Source organism: Phoca vitulina, unplaced genomic scaffold, assembly GCF_004348235.1.
Source record: "Phoca vitulina isolate PV1807 unplaced genomic scaffold, GSC_HSeal_1.0 scaffold67, whole genome shotgun sequence".
NCBI lineage: Eukaryota > Metazoa > Chordata > Mammalia > Carnivora > Phocidae > Phoca > Phoca vitulina.
This window is the reverse complement of record NW_022589770.1, coordinates 11,977,666-11,996,878: the sequence shown is the minus strand read 5'-3', so window position 1 is coordinate 11,996,878 and position 19,213 is coordinate 11,977,666. Positions and strand designations below refer to the sequence as shown.

General features: G+C 35.7%; 1 protein-coding gene across 50 annotated transcripts in view; it reads right to left on the bottom strand.

Moving 5' to 3' along the window:
- The window catches only part of PTPRD (protein tyrosine phosphatase receptor type D), a 2,332,398-nt gene that overhangs the window by 192,937 nt on the left and 2,120,248 nt on the right, over positions 1-19,213 (bottom strand). For all 50 annotated transcript variants that reach the window (XM_032392357.1, XM_032392358.1, XM_032392356.1 and 47 more), the window contains one exon: positions 1,175-1,363. In XM_032392357.1, coding sequence (XP_032248248.1) covers positions 1,175-1,363 — 189 coding nt within the window. The remainder of the gene's footprint in view (positions 1-1,174; positions 1,364-19,213) is intronic.

Below are 19,213 nucleotides of genomic sequence, written 5' to 3'. Positions count from 1 at the left end.
ATTTTTCAGAGTTAAAGCTTTATATACTAAATCATCTATGTTACATGTGAATAATTAATTCTTTATTTACAATAACAGAATGCTAATCTACACAATTCTGCTGACAACAAGCAAAAGAGGCAGTTAACAAGACGCTTTAACATCACAGGACAGGTCAAAAGCTGAGAATTCTGGGAAGACAGGCAGTTAAGTTAAACAACTTAGAATTCTATATCAATATTACTCCCAACGTCAAAGTAAACCGCTTATTACTACATGTCCCAGGGAAATCACCTAGGGACAGGCTCTAAAATTTAAGAAATTTAGAATTACCTCTATTTTTAATCTAAATAGAGCAAAGGAATGAACTTGGGATGGGGGTGGGAAAGGGACAAAAGGGCAGCAGGGAGAGAGAGGAGAAAGCAGCAAAAGCTGGAGTCTACACCAAAAGCAGACTTCTGTAGATCCAGTCACTGGAGGGTTCAAAACTCTTTACTGTGGGCGCACACTACTGTGGCTTATGTGTAGAAAATGCTCACTCACAATAATATAAAAATAAAATTAATCAAAATCCCCTCCTTTCATTGGTACTTGGTAAAGGACTTTTGCAAAATACATCTGGTTACTCAGGAGATAACATTTCTGTGGTTTATGTATTAGTGAAAAGAAAGCAGATGTGACCAAACTTACTAAACTTTGGTACTTTGATGAGTTCAAATGCAGAAAAGACAGAGAAAACACACTTTAATAAAACTGAATCATTTTAGTGTTTAATATGAATCTTTTGGTCTTTAATGGATACAACCATTGGAGCTCCTTGCAAGTTCTGAATGAAGTCCAATGTTGAAATAAATTTGTTCCAAAAGAAAACAGAGAAAGAAGAAAGAAAGAGGAGAAAATGGATCCATCAAATACTGCAGAAAAGCAGTAAATTAAAGAATTATCAAAAATACAGTCACAGCAGTGAGCAATGAGGATTAAACAGAAGCTGCAAAACACAGAGAGAAAAAGACAGACTCTGAAACAGGCTATGACATCACAAACATGGACAACACATTAAATAACAGAGAAAGAGAAGAGGGAGAAAAATCAATACCTAAAAATTAAAATAAAATAAAAATAAAAATAAAAATAAAGAGAGAGAAAGCTAAAAAAAATTCTCTAAGAGTTCGTGGAAACAGTAACAAGACCCTACCTGATCGTAACTGCTTAATACGGCCGTTGTTGTTGCTTGTGTCGACGGGTAAGAAATCTTTAAACCAAGTTATTTCTGGATCTGGATTCCCACTGGCTGCACAAAGCATGGTGGCAGTGCGTGTACGCTCGACCACCTTCAACTGTGGGCCCATGTCAATGGTAGGGAAGCCCCTGGGAATTTGATCCTCTGCAAGACAAAAGGTGATACACACATTATGTTAACAAGTCAGACGCTCAAGATTCAAGAGCTATTGCCCACTAATCTCTCCCCTTACCTTACTCAGCATTTGTTGAGAAGCTAATACAAACCTGGCAACATTGTGCTATCAGATTAGGATGTCACAATGTTGTTCCTGGCCAGAAGAATGCACCTGCTGCATAAGAGACCAATAACCTAACAAAGAGCTAAGACACATGTGATAAAGACCATGATGAAAAAATGCATCTAGTTCTCCGGCATGATGGAAGGAAAAGAAATTACAGAATGTGTGCCTGAGGAGGTCAGTGAGTACCAAAGGAGGCTCTGAAATGGGCCTTTAAGAACAAGTGGAAGTATACTCCTCAGAGTATGAGAGTATTTTCCTCTATTCCAAAGGCCTACACCATTTTCAGTCACTAAGAGCTGAAATTCCTAAATTTTGAATCCTCAGCTCATCCAAAGTTCACTTCTCCCTAACCTATATCAAAATTGTCCCAGATCAGGGCGCCTGGGTGGCTCAGTCATTAAGCATCTGCCTTTGGCTCAGGTCATGGTCCCAGGGTCCTGGGATTGAGCCCTACATCGGGCTCCCTGCTCCGCGGGAAGCCTGCTTCTCCCTCTCCCACTCCCTCTGCTTGTGCGCTCTCTCTGTCAAATAAATAAATCTTTACAAAAAAATGTCCCAGATCTTAGATCTTGCAAAATTAAGGTCCTCTTAAATCCCCTAAACATGATGATCCACATGACTAACTTGCATTACCAGCTCTTCCAGTCAACATTAGAAAGGCATATTCTATCTTGAAGAATTTTAGAATTTGAAGGAATTTGAGTTATATGGGTGATGATTATCTAAATTAGAACTTGGCTGTTGGTTTGAAAACCATTAGGAAACATTTCAAATTCTCATGGGGTCTGGCATTAATTTAATCAACCCTCCTTCATTACCTCTGATTAATTTTCATGAGCCTCCAATTCCAAAATTACTCAAAAGCACAAACACCGGTGAGAAAGAAAAAATTACGACTCACCAGATACAGCACCTCACTTTTCCTTGGTTGTAGCCTGAAATTTCTGGTATGATCCTATGAGTTTTGCTGAAGTCTGGGTTATAATTTCTAGGGAAAAGCCTCCATTTTGATGCTTCCACTGTGTTGTCAGTCAGATCTATGTGTTCTCTACTGCCTCCCTTCTATCATTACAGGATAAACTCAATCTCCTAAATCTAGCTAGCAAAATCCTTTTAAATCAGGCCCCATTTTTCTCAGCCTCTCATGGATGATATCCCCACAGGAAAGTTTATTCTTCTCACACTGTAATTCTTAACCGTTCCCCAGACAAATCATGTTCATTAAGTACTCTATGTCTGAAAAGCCATGCAGCCAAAATCACCTTCTTTGTAATAAAAAGCCTCTCAAATATATTTAATATTTTCCTCCTCAGAGCTATTGTATAGTAACTAAAATCTATTTTCTTGTACTTACTATCATCAGTTTATCTCCCTACACCTTGAGTTCTTCCATGTCTCATTTGTATCCAAATCCCTTGCCATCAAACTAGTCTGGATTACTTGACTTTTTTTTTTTCTTTAACTTTTTTTTTTTTTTGAGAAAGACAGAGACAGAGAGAAAGAGAATCTTAAGCACGTTCCACACCCAGCATGTGAGCCTGATGCAGGGCTTGATCTCACAACCCTGAGACCACGACCTGAGCCAAAATCAAGAGTCAGACCCTTAACCAACTGAGCCACCCTGGAGCCCCTGGATTACCCAACTTTGGATAGAACCTCCAATGATTCCCAAGGTTAAATATAAATATATCCTAGTGATTAAAAACTGGAAAAAAAAAGTTTTTCTACTACATATAGTGGAAAACTACTTCTGGTAAGAGCTGATCAGAGAAATAGCTCAGGACTATAGAGAGAGATTTTGAATGAATGAAGGTTAAAATATTACCAAAGAATAAAGCTCCCAATAAAGGGAAGGTTTCCCTCAACAACAACTCCAGATTATTGTAAGAGAAATTGTGGGGCTAAGAGAACAGGGAAAAGTGTGGACCCTGGCTCTCCTGCAGGGAGATTTATGAAAGACCAATAGAAGCTGCTAAGGCAAGTTGGGTTTGACATCTCAATTCACTAGAGAATGTTTTCCTGTCCCACCAGCTAGTTACAGCTGGAGACTAAAAGAGTTATAAAAATAGTTCACTTCAATGAGCAACATTTTACTTAACTTGAAAGATATGACTGTTTTGAGGAAGCAGGGATACAATCTGTTTATTTGAATGCTTACACATCATCAGCCAAGCAGAAGTCTATGGCGGACAAGTGTCAGAAACAATAGTTAGGAATGAAATTTCAAGATGATAATTCAGGGCTCCAAATTGGAAAGTTAAAAATTGCAAATGGAATAGCGCATTTTGCAAATTAGACTAATTTTGATAACCTATTCCATTTGAATTTCATCAGGCTGTTCTTTATGACTTTAAAGGTTTCATCAGTATGATGTATTTACATCTATAGCATTGTTCTACTGTTACTAGAAAAACAAAAGCAGAAAGATCAATAGCCATTGTACCATACACATCATATTAAACATCTCACTTGGCAGCTATTGACACGAAATGCTTCAAAGGAAAAAAATAATTCAAGTGCTCCAAAGTCAACTACACTGGCTTAGTTACCTAGAAATGAGTTTTTTAAAAAGCTCTTAGATTTTGTTGTTATTTTCCATATTTAAAGCTACCAATTTAGGTTAGTAAAAAATCACCTTGAGATCCTTGAACTGTTTCTGCGTTTCCCAGGGCGTTGTATCTACCCCCAGGCTTTTGAATACTAGTTACATTAGCATACATTAACACTGACCTACTAGTCATTACTTTTCTTCTACAGGTTCATCTCTCTGAAGAACCAAGCCAATATTCAGTACCAAGTGGCAAGTGTCAAAGACTTAAGATTGTTGCCACTTACTAAAGGCTCTTACTAAAGAAATCTAGAATTAATAACCATTTATAAGAAATGAAGTCCTCATCTTGGGGAGAGCTGACAAAATTGACTTGTGCCCTACCCAAAGCAGTCTAATACATTTGCATGACCTTTCTTTTTCCTTCTTGGCTCGTAAAGAACACTCCAGAGCTCCCTTTTCATATACACAAGTGCACAACAAAGATAATCTTTCTTGCATACTAATCGGACAGTGAATGTAAAGAGTGTTCCTTTCTTATTTTTAATAAGGGTAATTAAATTCTATCCATCCCCCCTTTGCACAGAATCTCTTTGAATGTACTTTCTTCATTAAATTTTCATGAGAAACATCACAATGTAACAGATTCAAATAGCCAGAACTCTTATACGTTGACAGTTGTGGCTTGTTTCCAATTTGACTGTCAGGTATTTGGCAATAAAACTCAGTATTCAACATAAAACGAACTGTAGAAATAATGAAATTTCTAATTGGAATGCTTATCTCAGTGGGTGTAGTTTAGAAGATGTTAATTGCTTTTTTTTCACCTTCTACATTTATTAGTGATTTATATAAAACTGCCTTGGCCATTTGATAACATCAATTTTGACAGCTATCAAATGTGTACTACCAGGAACTTGGGGGAAAAAATCAATACCTTTTATATCTTAACCACATAAACTTTTACAGAAAAAAAGCAGCTATCAAAAACTAACAAATTGTCAATATGTTAGCAGCTTTAAACTTTTACATGAGGTGAAAAGAAAAACATTTTGTCCTATTCATTAATGTGCTCATTAAGCTTTAAAGTGCCTTACTTATCACTGTTCCATATTAATATTCAATCATGCAGAATTAGCAATTAATTCATCAACAATTTAAATCAGACTTGACCTTCACAAAGCCATTTGGTCTGTCATTTTGAGAGGCCATTAAAGGGCAGATTACTACATACTTGTGCTTAGTGAATCATGGAAGTCGTACATATTTTGTTTGGAATGGCAGCTATAATAGACCTGGAAATATAGCACATTCTTTGAATCTGTTTGGTGTCTTAATGAAATATGCTGATATGAAACGTACAGTTCCATTAAGGAAAGGGAAACATGAATGTCAGCATTTTCCAGAGTTAACTTCCCACTTCTGCAGAACTTGTGTTAATAACCCCTGACCTACCCAGGACCTGAATGGAAGGTATGGGGAAATAGTCTGATACTGTTTTGTAGGGAGTCATGTTTTAGATATCTGTGAATGATCAAATAAAAGTTTTTGCATAATTTGCTCTGTTAAACTACTTTCATTGTTCATCCATAAACAATTTTAATGATGTTTTTACTTGAGCTTCAATTCCGTAAACACTGAACCTTTCTTACTTGATAGGAAACCACAAAACTAAATTACCTGCTAAAGCCACAGCCTCCTGCCAAGGTGGCCCAAGCAGTTCATCTTGCCAAATCTTGCTGAGACTCTGAATGAATTCAAATAGACAGGTGCTTTGACTCTGGTCCCAAATGATTTAAAGAAGTTTTCAATGAGGGATTATTTGCCGTGTTTCCAATTTATCATGTCAATTACATCAAGAGTATGCTTTTAAAAAAAGTAGCATTAAAAGATTTGGCAAATACACCTGATCATTTAGATATTATGGACAATGTAGAAGTTCTGATGAGAATGGTAGTGCAATTGAAATCAGAATCTGGAGGAAGAGATAAGTAGTTTTTTTCTTAAGAGAATTCAGCCCCCTGAATCACTTTTCTGAATACCAAACAATTCTCAGTGGCTCCTTGTTTGAAGCCCTCAACTGGTGTTATCAATCAACCCCTTAATAAGTCAATGAGTATACTTGAACTCATAAGCTCATGGAGGGCAGGGCTCTGTGTTATTTCCTTTGTACCCATGACAGTGTACAATAAACATTTGCAAATACACATGTTTAGGGAGTTGTGGCAAACATTTCAGCACTCACTCATGTGGCATCTCTGAATTCCTACTGCGTTTATTTAATGCCATTCATTTAAACAGTTAATCATTCTTTTTTAACATTTTTTATTTAAATTCAATTAATTAACATATGATGAATTATTAGTTTCATAGGTAGAGGTCAGTGATTCATCAGTCTTATATAATACCCAGTGCTCATTACATCACATGCCCTCCTTAATGTCAATCACCCAGTTACACCATCACTCCACTCCCTCCCCTCCAGTAACCCTCAGTTGGTTTCCTATGATTGGGAGTCTTTTATGGTTTGTCTCCCTCTCTGGTTTCATCTTATTTTATTTTTTCCTCTCTTCCACTATGATCCTCTGTTCTGTTTCTTAAATTCCACGTATCAGTGAGATCATATGATAATTGTCTTTCTCTGATTGAGTTATTTTGCTTAGCATAATACCCTCTAGTTCCATCCACATCATTGTGAATGGCAAACAGTTAATCATTCTTTAATGGTTTTGTGGCTAAATATGTGGCCTCCCCAATTTGGTTATAAGTCTAAGAGACATAAGACTATCTTATAACTTCTATTTTTTATAGTGTCTTAAGTAGTATGAGACTTACAGACTCACAAAAATAGTCATTAATGGCTATTTATTTTTATAGACATAAGTTTTATTTAATTAGTAAACAATTTTCATTGGTTGAGATGTGCAATTCATGCCTGATTCCTTTTATAATTTAGTGCAGTTATTGCATTGGAAAAACACAATTCAGTGCCTGCTTTATCTAATTTTATAGAAAGGCTCCCTCCATATACTGGTTGTAAATTCCTACAAGTCAAAACTGCAACCACATAACAAAAACATTACATGTAAACACAATGAAACTCAAAAGAATACAAAAAAATGTGTATCTATGCTCTGTTATGTCATCTTTAGAAAAATGAAATTATTGATGTTCAAACTAATGATAAAACCCAAGTAAATCGGGGCGCCTGGGTGGCTCAGTCGTTAAGCGTCTGCCTTCGGCTCAGGTCATGATTCCAGGTCCTGGAATCGAGCCCCGCATCGGGCTCCCTGCTCCGTGGGAAGCCTGCTTCTCCCTCTCCCACTCCCCCTGCTTGTGTTCCCTCTCTCGCTGTGTCTCTCTCTCTGTCAAATAAATAAATAAAATCTTTAAAAAAAAAAAAAACCAAGTAAATCACTCAGTTGTCTGTTGAGGCAAACACTCGGGGTCATCTTTCATTGACAGGAGCAAAAATTTCTCAATGGTTAGATATCCTAAACCTTTAGGCATTCACAGTGTAATCTCAGAGAAGCTCTAAAGTTTAGTTTTTGTTTTGAAGGATGAAGGGATAAGGAAAGTTTTCATTAAATTAGAAAAGTCAAATGTTAGATGGATCATATAATGAATATTTTCTTAATTAAAGTGGTAGGCCTTTAAATGTATTGAAAGGCGTCTGATCTCTACCTGTTATAGAAACAGTACTAATCTATGCCACACAAGGCCAGTATGTTTTTATACTTATGAAAAAGTAAAAGTTCTCTTGAAAAGTTTAAATATGTTGGTGTTCAGGTTGTCATATAATAAAATATTTTCATATTTATGAAAATTGCATTAAATTAAAAGAAAAAGAGGTTTTGAACTATTAGTTTCAAGAACCTACTGGTTAGTCAGTAGACGGCATCCTTCATTCTGTAGGTATACCTGAGATGCCTCTGTTGTGCCAACTGTGGGCCAGGCGCTGGGTATGAAGTAATCTAGAGAATCTCTACACTGTTGTGATCTATTTGTATCTGCAGAATAATTAGATTCCTTGGGAGTGAGAATAGGACCCATCTCATAGATGGGAGGACTGAATGAGATAACGCATTAAATGTGGCTAGCACGGCCTGGGACTAGTGTCTGGCATTTCATAAAATATTAGCATATATACACTTACTCAATCCCAAGCTCCCACAATAGATTTAAACAGAACAGAGTCATGTGACTCCAAGTAGTTATATAACAAAAGCTGTAGCAATAAACTGTAAATGGGAAATATTCTATGCAAATCATAAAAAAAAACAGAAGGATTATCTAGACATGCAAGTGAATTTAGAAAACAGCAACTGCGTCAAGTAACCTTTCCAAAGCTCATAAAAGCCATCATTTCTCCCTTTGAACGAGATTTTACATTCTTTGATTAATCAACAGTGGAAATAAAACAAATCCATATTGTCATATGATTTGTTCCCAAAAACGAACTAAAAAAAATAGCTCTAAATATTTGGGACAGAAAAGCTTTACTGTGAATGCCTGAAAACAGTGAAACCATTTGAGCCTTTACTGGGGTTCCCTGAGATAGGCAAAGGTGTATCATAATTACCATCTTCTGCAAACACAAAACGAAGACTCAGCAAAATTAAATTACTTGTTCCAGATCATACTTACAGCAAAAATTTAAAAAAAAAAAATCTTTTAACTCTAGATTTGGTGTATTTTTACTTCATCATGATTCCTCTATGCCAATAGCTGTCCTTTAAATAAATATTCATCATGGACAGTGAGAGAACTCTTAATCAAAGTCAACCTATAATGGAAGGCACAACGAAAATAATTTGAATAGCTGGTCGGTTTTTTGTTTTTTTTTTTAATTTTATTTATTTGTCAGAAAGAGAGAGAGAGCATGAGCAGGGGGTAGGGGCAGAGGGAGAAGCAGGCTCCCTGCTGAGCAAGGAGCCCAGTGTGGGACTCCATCCCAGGACCATGGGATCATGACCTGAGCCAAAGGCAGATGCTTAACCAACTGAGCCACCCAGCCATCCCTTTTTAAAATTTTTTTTAAGCAGAAAGGACTAAAGTTCCATGGAATGTAATAATAATAATTTTAAAAACAGTCCTACATTTTTAAGAAAATCCACCTTTTGATGTATATCAATTGGCTTCTCATTTGTTTAGCATTGGTTCCAGGTAGAGAAATAAATCGGCCATGTATCATAGCCAATAAAATGTGCATGAGAAATGGAAGAGTGTGAAAAGGATGGTAAATATCAAATAATTTCCCTCGGGAGCTCAAGTTCAGTGCTGTGCCTATGTCATTAACCCTTCTATAATTTCTGTTTAATTAGCTAGGAAGGGTTATAAGTGGCAGGACTTTGGTTCTGAGCAGAAACCAAAAGACAGTACACAGAGCAGAGAACTAGACATCAGTAGACTCAGCATATCAACCCTATGACCTTAGGCCACACAGAGGTCTCCACTGTAATAAGGGGCCAATAATGACCATCCCAAACAGCTTTGTCTGGGAGAGGAGACAGATCAGTGTCTCAGTGGTTAGAAGGCCGAGGGGTTACTGGTTAGAGTATCTGCTACTTTGTTGATCAGGAAATGAGTTTTCAAATCATTATCTTTCAGAATAAACCACAGTATCAGGCTAGAAACAAGAACCATTTCTTTCCAGAATACAGTCCCTAAAGAGGGGAAAAGCATTTATTATTCTTTTCTTAAAGAAAACAGTGTAAATAAAGCTTTTATTTTCACCATTCCAGATGGCAGCGGGTATAATTTGTACTGTTTGGACATCATGACTGTTCAAAGTCAATCTTCCTGCAAGTGTATTGAATAAAGGACTGAAAACAGAAAGATAAAAAGAAAAGAAATAAAAGCTAAATCAACGTTTTCCAGCAGAGTTGGGCTCCTGGGCCATTATCAAAATGATATTCATATGAATGAAATTGAAAAATTATGTATATAAATAAAGTGGTTTCTAATTATCAGTCAAAGGCTACTCTAAGTCAGAAAGAAATTATCTAAAGCAGGAGAAAACTGTCAGTTAATAAATGATATCCCAAATGGAATATTTAATAAATATAAGATCTGGCCCCCAAAAAGTAATTACGAACAAGATATGATGAATATTTAGTACAAGTTCCTTTTTGCAAGTTATTATGTACAGATGGTATGCTTGTCTTAACATGGCTGTAAATCAATCAGAGAAGCTTTTATTTCAGAGAGGATTTAGGTATCTCTTAAGGGCAGTTACTGGGCTCTAGCGTCTCCAATGATTTCTCATAAAATTATGCCATGCAAGAATAGAAAACTGGACAGTGATAAGCTGATAGGAGCTTCATTAGCAGCTACTAAATATTCAGCATACTAACCAACTACCCACAGAGCATTCCAGAGCAAAGTCCATTTTCTGAAATATTCTTCATATGTTGAGGAGGTTGTAAGGCACTCTTGGCACAGAATAAAGCAAACTTATTTAGAAGTAATGTATGCAATTATCCTACAAATCACAAAGCAATGTCTACATAGCAGAGCACAAACCCAGTTAGATGATATTATCATTTGTATAAATGTGGCAGCTGCAATGTCACATGCTTTAAGTCAGTTATTAGTTATCTGTGGGTTCAGCAAGTGATCACACTCTTTGTGATCCAAAATTAGATGAATTCATGGGAATATGAAAGTATCCTCTCCTACCTAACAGTATTAATTCTTGGATTTTTAAGCAAATATTTAGGAATCAGGGTGATGCTTTTATTCCCTTCCTTGTAATGCAAATATGATTAAGATAACAAAATCCAATGCCCACCCACTTTCACAAACCTCACTGCTTTCTATTAGTTTTATTAACAAGCTGGTATCATGATACCCTGTACATTATCAAAGTTTTTGCCATATTTTGAATGATAAATTAAAAAAAAAAAACTTTTTACATTAATTTATATTTAAATCATACTATCAGTTGTTTTTGTTTCTGTTTTTAAGAAAAGAAAGGCAAAAATGAATGATGGCGCTGAAGTACAAGAATTTAGTTCCTGCTTCTTTAGAAAGAGAGATACAAAGACAGAAATTGTAAACATAGAAAGAGAACTTTCTATGGGATTGGCTCCTGCTTCCATTACTTGCTAGCCCTGTAAAAGTCAAAAATTCTAATGAGCTCAAATCAAACAAGGCCAAGAAAAACATTCATCCTGGCTGCTCCACTGTATTGTGGTGAATAGAAATGAAAATAAGATTTTTAAGCCATCAATTATTATATAAAAAAGAAAACTAGAATAAGTGTGTGTGGACTGGAATTGAAGGCATTGATGTGAACTCATGGTTTTAAAAATACACACACTGATACAGAAATGAATATAATTATAAATGTAAGTTATATAAACTTACCAAACACACCTGTCCTATCTGTGTGAGTCCAGAGAAGCTAGAAGCAGCAATACCTGATAGCAATGGCCACACCAGATCTTAAATGTGACTCTCTAAATACCTTTTACCCTTTAGTAGAAGGAAGCAGAGCTGCTTGGGGCAAGGACCGATTCCATTCAGTACCAGGACAAGAAAAAAGTACAGGATATACCTGAAATATCTGTTACAGGAGAAAGTGCTCAAAGTGACAAGGACATGTTAAAAAAGCAAAGATGCCTGCTTGATGGGGCTCTCATTAGCCAAATGTACGGCATTTTGAACATAGAAATTTATATATGTATATATAAACAAATTATAATATATTAAAATAAAAAGACATGACTCCATACTGGTACAAATGAATAAATAGAAAAGTTTCAGGAGGAATGGTATCTTTACGCATTCCCAAAGTAACTCCTCATAGGCATTTATTACAAAGAAAGGAAAAGAGTAACTTTACAATTGAGAAGACTCACAAAAACAATCTTAGGATAACAAAGTTGACGTCAATAATGGACAAATCAAAATCATGTGTTGAGAGAAACATCAATCTCTTCCATGGTATTTGCTATAGGCTAAATGTTTGTATCCCCCCAAAATTCATGTTTAATCCTAACACCCAATATGATGGCATTTGGAGGTGGGACCTTTGGGAAGTAATTAGCTTATGATGCAAGAGCCCATACGAATGGGATCAGTGCCCTCATGAAAGAGATACCAGTGAGAGCTCTTGCCACTTTCATGTGAGGACACACATTCAAAAGAGGGCCCTCTATGAACAAGAAAGCAGGTCCCAACCAGACACCGAATGTGCCAGCAACTTGATCTTGGACTTCCCAACTTCGGTAACAATGAGAAATACATTTCTGCTTGTACGCCACCCAGTTTATGGCATTTGGTTATAGCAGCCTGAACAGACTAAGACAGTATTAGTGCCAAAGATTCATAATCTAAAAATGATGAAAGTAAGCATGAGCAAAACCCAAAATGAAAACATTTTATGAGATAACAAACCTGTTATCTTCAAAGCTATCAAGATCAATTGTCAAAGGAAACCTTGAGCAGCTCTTTCAGACTGACAGTTAAGGTCAAAGTATGTTCTGAACTGGAGCTTCAGAGGACAATCAGAGCAACCTGAACAGGACACGTGGTAAAACCCAAATGGGAAAACTGCTGAAATGTAATCTGAGGATTACATGGTTATGCTGCATCAGTATTAACTTCCTGATTTTGATGATTATATTGTAGTCAAGTAGGAGAATGCCCTTGTTTGGAGAAATAGAGGTATTTGAGGGTGATGGGTGTCATGTCATCAATTTAATCTCCAAGAGTACAGGAAAAGTTCTTTGTATTTGTAATTTCCGGTTTCTTATAAGACTGGGATTGTTTCAAAATTCTAAAATTACATAAAAATAAATTGCTATAATTATATTATCATAAATAAATGAGATTTTACAAATCTTTAGGTTATTTTATTAATATCTCAGTTGTACAAGAGTTATCTCCAAGGCTTCCAAATAGCTGGATGTACTCAAGCATTTTGTTCCAATTCTGAAAAATATTCCTAAATAAATACATACTTCATTCGAGGCCCTCTTAAACATGAAGACTAGTTAACAGACATTTCTGCTGTTACCAATTTTATACCAATGATGATAATACCTTCTGGTATTATCTTTAGGTCTGGAAATATGTAAATGCCTTTAGAATTAAGATGTAACAAATATTTCACTATCAATGCTAAACAATGAACAAAATGGAGTGGTGATTCAAGAGCAAGGCAAGCTCATGAAAAGAAAATGCGGAGAAATCAATACTCTAAAAAATAATTTCAGATTTACAATTTTTATTTAGAGAAGTGAAAATGTGAAGTGGATAGACTCTTTATTACTTTTCTCTGAAAGCATCTGAGAAAGTTTAAGATAGAAGATGAACTTTGCTTCCTTCCAACTACAAGATCGTCCACTTGACTCAACACCCGGGAGTCTCAGAAATCCGAGTGTTGTTTCTCAAGCCAGGCTTTTGAAATTTTTCAGGAGAAATCTGCCTGCCCCCAAGGTCTTCACAGTTCTACCCCTAGACCTACAACACAGTAAAGGAAAATGCTTGCCATTTTGTGCTCTTTAATCATTTAGGGAAGTGGGGCAACAGCAACAAGCACAAAAATAAAGTTATTCTGATATGTCTAAATTTTAGCTTTTCTCATAATTTTAAAGTTGTACAAGAGATAACTCTTGTACAACTGAGATATTAATAAAATAACCTAAAGATTTGCAAAATCTCATTTATTTATGATAATATAATTATAGCAATTTATTTTTATGTAATTTTAGAATTTTGAACTGTGGTAGGTATTTGTTCTATCTGAGGGAGAAGATAGATTCTGAAAACAGGTGATGGCAGTTTTCTTCAAGGGCTATCTTGGAAAATAAAAAGATCAAATCTTAAAACAAATATATAAAATGTTTTACTGTACAGAATGAAAAGTATATGAGCACATGAATAAACCTTTAAATGTAACTTATGTTTCAAGAATGTGTTGTATATCTACAGAGGATAATTTCCCCTAAATGCAAATAATGTTCTGTTTATATACCAAAAGTGTGCTTCAATTTACCAAATTGAACTACTTTATATTTGTCAGCATATAAGACTTTTTCTTAAGCCTTTAGAATCACAAGCTGTCAATGTATAGACTCTACCTAAAGAAATTTATAACTATGTTTTTTTTTAATTTTTTGAATTTTTCTCCCTCTTTACATAAACTTACTAAAACAATACCATATTTATTTTTTTAAGTTTTATTTATTTATTTATTTTAGTGAAAGGGAGAGAGAGAGAAAGAAAGAGAGAGCGCATGCACACATGCATGTACTGGCTCTCCCTGTACAAAAGTGAGCTCAACGTTCTTGCTGTGGATGTGCCAGGGATTCCTTAGGCACTGGTCTAGAATGGTATCAAGGTGCCCAGAGATTTGCGTCCATTTTCCCCACCCACAGTTAATTCCCTCAACCTGAAGAGAGTTGAGTGTGTCAGGGTATTTTTCTCTCTAGCCAGAGAAGAAGCTCACTAAACATCAGGGTATCACAGTCAATGGCCTCCTGAATAAAAGGGAAAATAATCTGAGTTGTACTCTTATGAAGACATGCCGTTAAGAATCTCCTTAAAGATAACTCATGGCTGTTACATTTTAATATACTACATGCCAATTAAATAGATACAATTTTCCAATGACAAGATATTCAGTAGTGATACAATAAACTTTTTCCTTAACATCCTGAAAACAACCCAGAGTTGTTCATTTTCATTTAGTTACAATAGACTGACATATTGTTATAAATTTAGAAAACATACAATCTCTAATTCTTAACAAAGTGACAGCAGCTTGACAAGTGAAAAAGTTATCTCAGCCTCGAATTCACTGGCACAGAAAGCCCACATATACCACTGTTCTTTCCACAGCACAAGTGGATGGTTTTTATGTTTTACTGCAAGATTAATGCTGCTTCAACTGCTCAGTGATGATGGCGATGAGGCTGTTGAGTAAATAATCTGCATTCACTAAAGGAAGTAAGAACTTGTATTTCAGCCACCGATCCCTAAAATAACTAATGCCATTTTAAGTCTTTATTGTTATAAAGATAAAATAATATACCATACAGCTTTGTAAAATATACATGACAGGTTTCATGGGAAAATTATAATCAAATGGGCACATTTTATAGTTTCTCAGGAATTAACTCAGAAGAACATAAAATATAATCAAGAATGTTTACCCAGTGGGAAAAAGACATTTTCAATTTAGTTTTTTCTAATGACTATCATATCTGCCCCCCACCCTCTCTTCCCTTCCTCAGTGCTGATGACTTAGACATGAAAGCCCATAGACTTCCATTTGCTGAAAAGCTGTTGGGCACATCATATGAACTCTGTTGTTTGAATCATGACAGATCGGTTTCTTTGGTAATAGCAGCAAAGTCACACAATAAAGCCAATCTCTCCAGCCCTACTAACAACCCTGACCTTGCTTCGCCCCTCACATCTCCCCAACCCTCTGCTGGTAATTTTCAGGTGACTCTTAGGTATATGCCCTCCTCTCAAGACCTAATCTACTTTCCTGAAACATAGTAGGGTTCTAGCAAAGACAAAAAACAAAACACAACAAAAAACCTTCCTGGGATGTCAGTTTTCCTGGTATGTTTTAATATGATAGAGATTTAAGAACAATCATAGTTTTGAAATGTTTATCTCTTCAGTTGTAAGAAAGAAAATTGCTGCGGAACATGTAAGGCTAAGTAAGTTGGCGCACCCTTTCTTCCTTCACTGCCAGATATAATTTCTTTCTTCATATTTTGAAACATTTCCTGGCAGGGAGGATAATATTTATCTTAATACTTACATTCCACCCCCGTCAAGGAGCCTACTCTTTGTTCAGACATACAGTGACACATTTCTGATCATTTAACTTTTAGTTATTCTATTCAACCCACAGCAGAGTTCATCAGGGGGACTGGTACTCCAGGATCCCTACTGTGTTAATGAGAAGAACTGTTTCCTTCTGGGTTAGTCTTCAAAAGGCAGATATTAAATGGAAAATTTCTCACTAAAATTATTTATAAATTATAGAACATGAGATAATTCTGAGAGGAACTGGGCCATTCTGATAAAATATGTAATACTAGACTAGACCCTAGAACAGAGTCAACTATCATAGATTTTATCACTGATTTTAAGAAAATAGCCATGCAGATCAACTAAAGTCAAATTCACACTTTTTGGTAGGTTTTCTGAAGTGCTTAACTGTTTTCAGTGACATTACCTCATTCAGTTACCAAAGTTCAGATATTGCAACTGATTGATCACAGTTAAGTGTTCACATGGTGTTTTATAGAGGCCTTTGGTTTTAAATGTAACAAATGAGATAGATTCTTACTTTTAATCTCTTAATAGTTTTTCAGGTTCTAATTATTATATCTGTACTTTATGGCATAGATTGGTAGTTCCTTAACTTCCTAGTAATCCTGTTTGAGAAGAGATCTGACATTTTTCATGCAAACTCAAGCTGAAATTATGGGTACTCACTTGGTCCACCTCAATGTTGAGGGTGCTGGTCTATCCCAGCACATATTACTATGCTCCTTAGTTTTCTCACGGAGATGTACAAACTTGGCTTTAACACAGATCACTGTCAAAATATAAAACTCTCCTTAATCAGCCACCCAGTTTTGTTTTACTCTCTCCTTAGGGATCTCAACCTCAAACTGATGGATAAAAATCTATCACAACTTGGCTAGACACGCAATAAGTATGGATAATTAGATGAAATAATGCAGTCTCATCCATTCCTTCACATAACATAAAAATAATCCTGTGATTACCTAGAGGATCACAAACTGGGATACCAGGACTATTTTCTATTGTTTGCTAGTAAACAAGCCTTACTGAATTGTCTTTATGTATAATTCCCCAGGTTACACTGAGGGACTTTAATAAGCAGCAGTCCTATGAAGCTGGAGAGAGTTAAACATGCATATGATGCAGAGGGTATTCTTTACAACATGACAGTGTCTTTATTTCTGAAGAACTATGGGAGTAATATTTTCCCCCTGGTTTCAGTCCCAGGAATAGTTATGATTTTTTGGAAGAACTGATTTATTTCTATATTATAGACATTGTGGGTTGCTCTTTCTCACTTCCAGAGCTGTTAGGAGATTTAGAGCTAAAACTGTGGTCTACCTGAAGCACAGGCTTAGAAGCTCATGGCCTGGGCTGTATGTTCCAAACTCGCTCTTTCACCATCACAGTGTTTTATCTCATCATAGAGAACATTTCTCTGTAAATTAATTTTATGTCCCTTTAAAGCAAGGTTATAATAGACGGACATGAATTAATATTGTAAATCCAATCTTTCAAAAACTATACAATGAAGAAAAGAGATGATGATCTCCAACATGTCAAGAGACATCCAAACAAATCAGTCTACATTGCCCACCACAGTCTATGAGAAATGTTAAAGTTACCTGCAGTTATGATCAACCAAAAACAAACTCATTAAAGTGAGCTTCTGAGGGAGTATGGCATAAAATCTTTGATTTGGTGAATGCTAACTTGAAGAAAGGAATTAAGAAAGAAGAGATGGAGAGGGGTATGAAAGACAGAGTGACTTTAGTATTTTATTTCTCTTTCAGGTAAATCACTTTAATTAAAATATTCATTCCATGACAAAGCTGAATGAATATATCTCCTGAAGACATAGAATACATTTTATATATTTATATAAAGCACATTTTTATATTATCTGCAGAAAATTATATTCACAATTAGCAAACATTAAGTGGCAGTACTATTTGTTCAATTTAGCAAACATGTTGAACACCTCTCAGATTCTCCATGTGAAACAATGTTTAACACTTGAGGGCTCCAAGACCAGTTCCTCAAAAGTCTTAAAATATAATGGTGGGAACATGCATGTGATCAGAAGGAAATATATTAAAGAATAAATTGCTAAGGGAGCACAAATGGGTGAACAATGAATTTTGCTGGAGATCAGAGAAGCTAGGCCTAACAGCATGAATAGAATTTTGACAAACATGAATGTACTAAGAGCCTTCGAGGTACAGGGAAATGATTGATGTACAGAGATTAAATTAGTGATATATTCAGGGTGAGTGTGGCTACTGCTTGGGTACATTTGTTTGGGGATGGAGTCAGGAAGGCAGTGTAGTAAAGCATGTTGAAACAGGATGCAGAGACGGTCAGCTGGTCCCAACGGTAGGAGAACCCAGAAGGTAGTAGAGTTCATTTGGCAGGCACCATAGAGCTGAGTATTTTTTAACAGAGGAAGTAAGAGGAAACAGTTCACATTCTAAAACACAATCTTTGTCAAGGGAGTTTAGTGGTGGGGGACAAAGAGCAAGAATAGTTAGAAAGTTGCCATATTCATTTTAATGCAAGATGATAGCCTTTGTTTGGATACAATTCCCAGGAAGAAAAGGGAACAGATGAGTTAGCTACACAATGGAAGAATGTTCCACAGATTTAGGAAGTATTCATTTCATTTAAGGGGAAAATGTGGTAAAAGTATGTCTCAAGTTTCTAGTTTCTTAGTTCCTTGGTGAACAGTGGTGGTTGGGCATGGATGGATGTTACCAAATATAAGAAGTACAAGAAGACACAAGGAAAGCTCAGTATTTGAAATATGGTTTTGGGTGTCAATCATTTGCAAGTAACGTTGGAATCAGGTGAACAGATGAGATGACCCAGGGAAGAATTTACTGTGAGAAGAGTATGGGAAATAATCATACTTAAGGGGGTTTTCATGATGAAATTATTTCCTTTAAAAACTCTAATTTGTTGTATATGTATTTTACTCATTATATCATGTGGAATATTTTTCCATGCTGTGTCTGTATATCAAGTACTCTGTTGGCAAATTCTTCAAGTATTTTTTTCATAGAGTAGTATCTTTGCTTATTCTATTACATAATCAAAAAAATGTGATGCGTAATTACATTTTTTAAAGAGTTTTAGACTTTAGATCATTGTAGACATAGGTAAAAATATATGTGAATATTTACCTTGTGGGGAGGGGCAAATGAGAAAACAACACAAACTTGGAGAGAAAAGATGAAGTAAAACAAAATAAGTGAGAAATAGCCCCAAAGAAAATTACTTAAATAGGCAGTATAAACTTACTCAAATTGTAAATTAGCCAGGGAAAAAGAAAAAGAAAAAAAAAACACAAAAAACACAAAACACCCTAATGTTAACTTAT